This window comes from Eschscholzia californica, unplaced genomic scaffold (genome assembly GCF_041429995.1).
Source record: "Eschscholzia californica isolate CP2 unplaced genomic scaffold, dmEscCali1.0.p SCAF_2, whole genome shotgun sequence".
NCBI classification, from domain to species: Eukaryota; Viridiplantae; Streptophyta; class Magnoliopsida; order Ranunculales; family Papaveraceae; genus Eschscholzia; species Eschscholzia californica.
The window spans coordinates 46,539,099-46,548,509 of NW_028238309.1; the positions used below are offsets into that span (position 1 = coordinate 46,539,099).

The window sequence follows — 9,411 nt, forward strand, 5'->3', positions numbered from 1 at the left end:
CACATGCTCAAGGCATGTGAGACGTCTGGGCGAGTGCAGATCATGGCGTACATGAATGATCCTATTGCTGAAGCATAAGGAATATTTTTCATGTGTGCTAGCTCATCATGACTCTTAGGACAGTAATTATTGCTAAGCACAATGTCATGTGACATGGGAAGGAATCCTCTTTTAGAGTTTTTCATTTCGAACCTTTGAAGAATCTTATCTATATAAGTTTCTTGACTGAGTCCGATCATTCTCCTCGATCCATCTCTATAGATCTTGATTCCCAATATGTATTTTGCCTCCCCTAGGTCCTTCACGGAAAAACATTTCCGAAGCCAGTCTTTGACTGATTACAACATTGGAATGTCGTCTCCCCTAGGACCAAGAAAACTAAGTTGCTCCCACTAACCTTATTATAAACACAAGACTCTTCTGCATTCTTAAGGAAACCAAACCCTTTGATTGCCTCGTCGAATCGAAGATTCCAACTCCTGCTTGCTTGCTTAAGTCCATAAATGGATCTCTTAAGCTTGCAAACTTTTCCAGCATTATTAGAATCTACAAAACCTTCAGGTTGTGTCATGTACACATCCTCTTCCAGATTTCCGTTCAGGAAGGCGGGTTTGACATCTATTTGCCAAATCTCATAATCATAATGAGCTGCAATTGCTAGAATAATCCAAATGGATTCAAGCATTACGACAGGGGAAAAGGTTTCATTATAGTCTATACCATGAATCTGTTTGTATCCTTTTGCCACGAGTCTAGCTTTGAAATGCTAACGTTTCCATCCGTGACAGTTTTCACTTTGAAACCCCATTTGCATCCGATTGGTTTTGCTCCATCGGGCAAATCGATCAAGTCCCATACTTGATTTTCTGACATGGAATCCATTTCCGATCTCATGGCCTTTAGCCATTTTCGGAGTCGGGGTTCGTCATAGCTTGATTGTGGGTACTCGGCTCATTATCTTCTAACAGTAGGACATTTGTTTTCTGAGATAATTCCTTGAGCCTTTGAGACCTACGAGGGGCTTGAGCAGCTTTTGGAGTGTTCTCAACTACTTGAGATGTCTTCTGCGAATTAGGTTCAATTTGTGCCGGAGGTTCCACGAGTTTTCTGACACGACCTCATTATCCTTTTCCATATTTTGTGGATAGATCGGAGCCGCTAAACCTTTTGATATCTCCATATCTTCGTTTATTTGTTGCTCATATCGAATTTCGTCGATATCTACATTTCTCCCACTTGTCTTCTTGGAAATAAATTCCTTTTCAAGGAAGACACCATCACGAGCAACAAACACTTTGTTGTCTGATTCGTGATAGAAGTAGTAACCCCTTGTTTCTTTTGGATAACCCACGAAGAGACATTTGTCTGATTTGGGTGCGAGTTTATCTCCTTGTAAACACTTTACATAAACTTCACATCCCCAGACTTTGAGAAAAGACAACTTTGGAACCTTTCCAAACCATAACTCATATGGCGTCTTTTCTACAGCTTTTGACGGAGCTCGGTTAAGTGTGAAAGCAGTCGTTTCCAGAGCATATTCCCAGAACGTATTTGGAAGATTGGCTAAACTCATCATAGATCGAACCATGTCTGACAAGATGCAATTTCTCCTTTCAGAAACACCATTCATCTGGGGTGTTCCAGGCGGAGTGAGTTGAAATATTATTCCACAACTCCTAAGATGAGCATCAAATTCTTGACTCAAATATTCACCACCTCGATTGGATCGGATGGTTTTATTTCTTGTCAAGTTGATTCTCTACTTCGTTCTGAAATTGTTTGAACATTTCAAACGATTCAGATTTATGCGTCATCAAGTATATGTAACCATAACGAGTGAAGTCATCCGTGAACGTGATGAAGTAGCTAAGATTACCTCTCGCCGGAGTACTCATTGATCCACACACATCCGTATGTATGAGTTGTAGTGGTTCTTTGGCTCGATCTCCCTTTCCTTTAAAAGAAGATCTCGTCATTTTACCCATTAAACATGATTCGCACGTGTCGTATGATTCCAAGTCATATGATCCTAGAAGTCCATGCTTATGATGCTTCTCCATGTGTTTCAAATTAATGTGACCCAAACGACAATGCCAAAGGTAACTTGGATTTGAATCATCTGATCGTAGCTTCTTGGTTTCTATGTTAAAGACTTTGTTCTCAATATTCGTCATATAGAGACCGTTGTATAACATAGCACTGGTATAAAACATTTCACCTTTATATAAAGAACAACGTTGGTTTTTTTATTAATAGGTGATATCCCTTTTTGTCCAATACTGAGACAGAGATAATGTTTCTAGAAAGAGAAGGTACATAATAACAATTATGAAGTTCTAAAACTAGACCAGTTTCTAAAGGTAGACTATAGGTCCCTACAGCTTTCGTAGCAACTTTTGCTCTATTCGCTACTCGTAGTACCCGCTCCCCTTTGGACAAATATCTGACTCCCTTAAGCTCCTGCACATCCGAGATGATATGAGCGCCACATCCGGCATCAAATACCCATGAGGAGGAATCATCTATATTTGTTAAGTTAACTTCGATAACATAGATACCTTGGTTGGAATCGTGAATTCCTTCCTTCTTCCCTTTGTTCTTCTGAATCAGTTGAAGTTCTTGCTTTGATTCAGACATTCCAATGCCTTTCTGGATTGCCTTGGAAGTCCCGTACTTCCTCAACCGTGACTTGTTTTAGGACATGTCCCTTAACCGTTAGATGATTGTGTGCGCATCCATTTTCCTAAATCTCTTTTGAAGATTAGGTTCCATGGTGGCCAACATAAGGCAAGTTACTAAAACAGATTTCATCCGGATACTCTTGGCCTGCTTTTGTTCGTCAACCTTTGAGGTCACAGTTACCCTTGGAATAGGGGTATCTAGTACGCTTTCTTTGCTCGTAGATCCGAGAACACTTTTGTTCCTCCGTTAAGTTGAATGTTCTGTTAGGTCAGGTTAAACCCTATAGGTTGAATCTGCTTCCAGCTCTGGTTCTCATGCTCCTCGCTCCTCGCTCCTTGCTTCTTGCTCCTGCTCTTGCTTATTGCTCCTGTTCGTCTGTTCCCTAGGGGAAAAACGTGCAAAGGGTTTGAAAACCGTCCGACGCTCAAGCCAGTCAGGGTAAACTTTGCAGTAAAAGAATGAATATTGATCGATCCTTTTGGGGCGAGTTATGGGAACTCAGAGTTAATTTTGATCTTTTAGGGTTTAGAGATCGTGTCTTTTGAAGGACGATTTGGGGTCTTTTATAGGCTTAAGAGGCGGCGATGATTGCCTTGGAGGGAAGTTTTCCCTTTGTGTTTATCTCGTATCCAGGATAGATGAAAGTTCCTAAGTTTAAGGATCTTTCGTAAATATCCTGCCGATGTGATAGATCATTGGGGAGAAGTTTCCTCCCTTGGACGCGTGAAGTCCAAACTTGCTTAAACACCTTTTTTTTTATGAAGAGAACTTGCTTAAACACTTAGAGATCTGTAACCGACTGAGATCTCTGTGAAGATTCTGGGATTAAGTCGGTAGGTTGCTTGGTGCGCTTTGCCTTCCCAGTTCTGGGCGTAAGGCATCGACCGAACCTACGTGGACCCCCCCATTCCTTTTAGAAACCCCAGGGTTGATCCTTTCATGCCAAGGGCGTTACAGGGCTGGGTTCCTCTAGCCGACCTCCCAGTTAGGGGAGTACGTGACGGATCGTCGAGGGTTCAGCTACTGCTACCTTAAGCCGGGTTGACCCAGTGGACTTCAGGTCTGATCTTGACTTTTCAGACGTTAGTCAATGTCTGGACATTTTATGCATCATCACTAACCAATAGAGCTTCTGAGAATTCCAAAAAAACGTTAAAAAGACAAACACGGGGTTACCTTCAAATTTTACTAAGGGAAGTTTTATAGGGACCCCATTCTTGTTAAAGGAGTCCCTTCTTGTGAATTTGGTACGAGTCCACCAAATTCAAAAGAGAAGATTTGGTACGCACCGAATTTACAAGAGATCATTCGGTACAAGTCTACCCCAGTATTTCATTTTTGTGAATTCGGTAAACTTGTACCGAATCGTGAATTCTATGTACTTGTACCGAATCACAAGAGGGACCCTTTAACAAGAATTGGGGCCCTATAAAATTTCAGAGAATGGGACAATGCCCGACCACAATCCCCGCTGCCACATACCGTGGGCGGGATTATGAGGGGTATTCCATGAGGGCAATAAAACTTCCCTTTTAGTAATACATCTGGTCCACGTAAAACTTTAAGGTTGTGTTTGATATCACTTATTTCCATGGAAATAAAAAGATATTCATGGAAATAAGTATTTCGACCGTTTTATACGAAGTACAATTTCATGGTTTTAATTCCCTAAAGAATCTATTTCCACGAAATAATCTACTTTTAATTCCTTGCTCCCCCTAGAAATTAGTTTCCGTGGAAAGTCAAAAATCAAAATAAAAATATTTTAATATATTCATATACTTGAAACCTAATATTTATCTCTATATATATGTTCAAAATGACAATTTTACCCATAAAGTTTAGCAAAATACACTTTTATGGAAAAATGACATTTTTGTCATTCTTATTAAATAACATGTTTACCAAGTTGTCAAAGTGACATTTTGCCTTTATGTAACCAAAATTACATTTTTACCCTTTTATAATATAAAATTGACAATGTACGTTTATGTTGTCAGAATGACATTTTTATCCTCTTATATCAAAATGACATTTTTACCCTTATGTGGTTTGAATGACATTCTTAACTTTATTTTGTAAAATGCTATGCCTACACTTTCATATTGAAATGATAATTTTACTCATTTATATTAGTAAAATCTCCATTTTTCCATACGTTGTCAAATTTACATTTTAATCTTGTTCTATTAATAGCGTGACATTCTTACTCTTAAGTTAACATAGTGACACAAGGCTAAATAAGTTTATAACATATTGACAAAGACATAATGTTGACAACATATGGGTAAAAATATAATTTGGACAGCATAAGAATGAAAATGTAATTTTGACAACATAAGGGTAAAAATGACATTTTGACTACACAAAGATTAAATAAATTTTTTTAATTTAAATGTTATATGCGTAAAAGTCAGTTATCAACCAAATAACATATTTCATAATTTCATGAAATAATAAATGATTATCAAAAGAAAGAACTTTTATTTCAACTTTTATTTCCACGGAATAAATTCCGTGGAAGATTTTCCATGGAACTCTTTTATTTCCATGGTATTATTTATCCGATATCAAACACAACCTAAACTTTTTTGCTTTCCACTCTATCTGTTCTGATTGGATAACCTTCTTTCTTCTTCATCCACTTTTTAATGCTTCAATCTTGTCCTGTTTCGATCACTAGCATCAATAAATTTTCATTTCCAACTCTAAGGTCATACCCATTTCTTCAATTCCAAAACCCTTTTTTAGAGAGAAAAAGATTTAAAGTTTAATCATCAGTTACATGGACTGCTTTTTGCTCAATCAACCCTTGTTTCATCATAAATTCATCACTTCCACAAGGTACTCTGTAATCTCTCTCTCCCCCTTCCTATTTATATATATATATATATATATATATAGCAAATTTGGGATTAATTCTTGTACTTTTCTTAGTAATTGATGGGTTTGATTTCAGTTTCAGCTATAATGGTTACTTTGGTGCTACTCAGAATCTGGTATCCATTAGTTCAAGTTCTGGGTGCAGAGCAATTGGGACTAATGGGAACATGTTTGATGAAAGTCCTGTGAGAGAAAATCAAAATGAATCTCTTGTGGTTTCATTTAAAGAATCAAATTTAGTACCTTTTGAGACTCTAAATGCAGAGATTACTCAAGAAACTGATGATTTCTTTGTTAGTGAAGCAGAGGGTGATCCTGATTGTCCATCAGATGGCTTCTCTTCCATTGAGCACGCACTAACTGCTTTACGCCAAGGAAAGGTTAGAACTTTAGAATTTTATGCATAACTAAAGGATTCTGTAATTAGGGTAAGTGAGTTTGATCAACTTCATACATTTCAGTCAAGCCATGGACATTTTTCTGGTCTAGTTTGTGATTGAGTTGATGATGAAATTAATGAATTTGCATATGACTTTTGATCAATTTTATCTTGAGTTTTGACCCATTTGTTCATTTTTTGTGTATTTTAGTTTGTGATAGCTGTAGATGATGAAAATGATGAAGTTGAAGGAGATCTTATCATGGTAGCAGCTCTAGCAAATCCTCAGTCAATGGCATTTATGATTAAACATGGATCAGGAATTATATCTGTAGGCATGAAACATGAAGACCTTGAGAGGCTAGAGCTACCTCTAATGTCACCTTTCAGCAAAGATGAGGATTCATCTGCCCCGAGTTATACAATCACAGTGGTAAGCAAGCAAATAGGATATTTGATGTCGATGAATTCCTTAGAATCAGCTGGCAATATATTTTTCTTGTACTGGAGATAAAATAGTTAGAATTTGGACAAGTTTGCGGCTCATCAAACTCTGTTGGGTGTATTTTATGTTTTTCGACATCCAACTCAAAACTGATTGACAATTTCTAGACAGGCCCTAAATCTTATTATTGGTCACGACACATCCCTTTTGTCCATGTGGGATTATTCTAACATGGCCCCACACGTGTGGCATTCTTTGAGCCTGATACGTGTCCTTTGTTCGTTTAGTTATTTGTAGTAAGTGTGACCATTGGACTTAGCTTTGATACCATATTATGTTTGCCCACGTCCAACTCCAAACTGATTGGTAATAGTGGAGAGGCCATAGACATTATATTGTTGGTTATGAAACTTCCTTTTGTCCATGCTGGATTGTTCTCATTGTTTACTTTCTCAGGACGCCAAAGTTGGTGTATCTACGGGCGTTTCAGCCCTGGACAGGACGAAAACTGTACTTGCCCTTTCTTCTCCTAGTTCTAGGGCTGAAGATTTCCGAAAGCCAGGACATGTATTTCCACTAAAGTACAGAGATGGTGGGGTTTTAAGTAGAGCAGGTCATACCGAAGCTTCGGTTGATTTAGTTGGTCTGGCTGGGTTTCATCCTGTATCTGTTCTCTCTGCCATTATTGATGCTGAAGATGGTTCAATAGCTCGTTTGCCATATTTAAGAAAATTGGCCTCGGAACATGACTTACCAATCATATCTATCACTGACCTAATTCGGTACGTTTAGAGTTGCAAAGTTGAGCTATTAATTTATCATTGTTATTTCTCTAAATCAATCATTAACTAAAATACTTGTATCAGTTCTAAAAGCACTGAATGTCAAATTGAATCTTCCTCTATCCCATTGTATCTTCGTACTATTATGAAACTGAAAAAGAAGAGATTTGGCTGACTTATACTTCTATCTTATACATTTGCAGTTATAGAAGAAAGAGGGAAAAGTTGGTAGTCAGAACTGGTGTTTCACGTTTGCCGACAAAATGGGGTATTTTCGAGGCTTACTCTTATCGATCAAAGTTGGATGGAACAGAACATGTAGCGATTGTTAAGGTAAATTTCCATTTTCAGTACATTTCATTAGACAACTTAAATGTAACTATTAGAACTCCTGTTCTTGGATTCTCTGAATTTTCTCAGTGCACAAGCACTCTTATTTATCTGTATGATTATATATATATAGGACTTGGGTATATATTTCCGTAATCTTCTTTCAGGGGAGTATTGGAGATGGACAAGATACTCTCGTTAGGGTTCATTCAGAGTGTTTAACTGGGGATATATTTGGGTCGGCTCGGTGCGATTGCGGTACCCAGTTAGCAATGGCAATGCAAATTATTGAGCAGGCTGGTCGAGGAGTCGTAGTTTATCTTCGTGGACATGAAGGAAGAGGAATTGGTTTAGGACATAAACTACAAGCCTATAATTTGCAAGATCAAGGGCATGACACTGTTGAAGCTAACCTAGAACTTGGGTTCGCAGCTGATGCTCGTGAATACGGTATCGGAGCTCAGGTTAGAGTCACTGCTACCATTTAATTGCATCTTTCCCCATCAAAATACTTCAAACTCGACCGGAAACCAGATATTTTCCTTCTGCTGAAAATCCACTTCGTATTTGGAATTTGAAGAAAAACAGAGTCTGAAATATATTACTTGTTTTTGTTGCTAACAGATTCTAAGGGACATTGGGGTTCGGACGATGCGTTTGATGACCAATAATCCTGCCAAATTCATCGGTCTGAAGGGCTATGGTTTGGCAGTTGTGGGACGGGTTCCTGTTATGTCGCCGATAACCGAAGAAAACAAGAGGTACTTGGAAACTAAGCGAACCAAGATGGGCCATGTTTATGGATCTGATTTACCTGGATCATTAGGTGATTTCTTTGGCCCCGAGGTGAACAGTCAAAATTATATGATGTAAGGAAAATCAGGTATAAACTATATACATATCAACTCCATAAAGTGATACAGTACTTGAAATTTCGAAAGACTGTAATTACATATTTATTTCAATCATTTTGTACTTAAAACAAAATTTATATCACTTATGTAATGGTCGAACTATAGTGTAACTTGTAATTTTTGTATGTAATAAAGTTGAGTTTATTGTGATACGTAAAATTCGATATAAGTTTAGAAACTATATTTTCTGTCGTTTTTGAAGTTCAAATTGTCATACTCATTTCTATAGTAGTTGATTCTGTTTGCCCTTTTTTTGGTAGTGCAAGGAAAATCACTAGCACAAAATCATATCTTTTGAAGTGCATAAGCTTCTATATCGATGAAATTTAGTCAAAACCTTCCTTTAAACTTTTGATTTGGCGAAAAATGATCGCTCAATTTTGTTTAGTCTTCCACTGGTTAGGTATTTTCGTAATTTGCAACAACTTGCAATAGGTTTCTCACCGCTTTGTAACAACTTGCAATATCTTTGTAGCAACGTGCAGGAGGGTTGCAAAATTTTTTAGATTTTTAACTCAAACATAATATAAATTTGAGTTATTTCTTTTTTTGGCCCTCTAGTTTGACCAACTTCTTTTCTGGTTTCCTGTTTTCCGTAAATTTAAAATGGGTTATTTCCCAAATAACCCCCAACTTTGAGACCAGCTTCCTGCATAGCCCCCTATTTTACAAAAATATCCAGATGTCCCCCTTTTTGAGTTGTCGTTATAACTGAGTTAACTAGTCATCACCTCTCTCTCCTCCACCTCATCGCCTCTCTTTGCCACCGCATCTTCTCGCCACCTCATCGCCTTCACCGGCGAAAGTCATCGACCGGTGATCTTCGAACATAAAAAAAAACTTTTTTCTCTTTCTTCTTCTTTCTCTCTAATCTCTCTCTCTAACTGGTATATATTATTATTATTATAAAACCCCCACACCAGAACAAACTCCATCCCCATTAAAGAAGAAGAAAAAAAACATCCAAATCAAACAAAATCAACTACTCAAAAATCT

The 9,411-nt window shown here is 37.7% G+C and overlaps 1 protein-coding gene across 2 annotated transcripts; it reads left to right on the forward strand.

The window, feature by feature from the left end:
* Positions 1-5,199: 5,199 nt before the first annotated feature.
* RIBA3 (monofunctional riboflavin biosynthesis protein RIBA 3) lies at positions 5,200-8,574 on the forward strand. 2 transcript variants are annotated; one of them, XM_086660069.1, is made up of 7 exons: positions 5,200-5,526; positions 5,642-5,945; positions 6,156-6,377; positions 6,846-7,171; positions 7,375-7,504; positions 7,669-7,965; positions 8,126-8,574. In XM_086660069.1, exons 1-7 carry the CDS (start codon positions 5,468-5,470, stop codon positions 8,372-8,374), a joined length of 1,587 nt encoding a protein of 528 aa, XP_086516195.1. In that variant the 5' UTR covers positions 5,200-5,467; the 3' UTR covers positions 8,375-8,574. The 2 variants fall into 2 exon arrangements, with proteins under 2 accessions (XP_086516195.1, XP_086516196.1); XM_086660070.1 differs by having other exon boundaries at positions 5,272-5,526; positions 5,648-5,945.
* Positions 8,575-9,411: the final 837 nt, after the last annotated feature.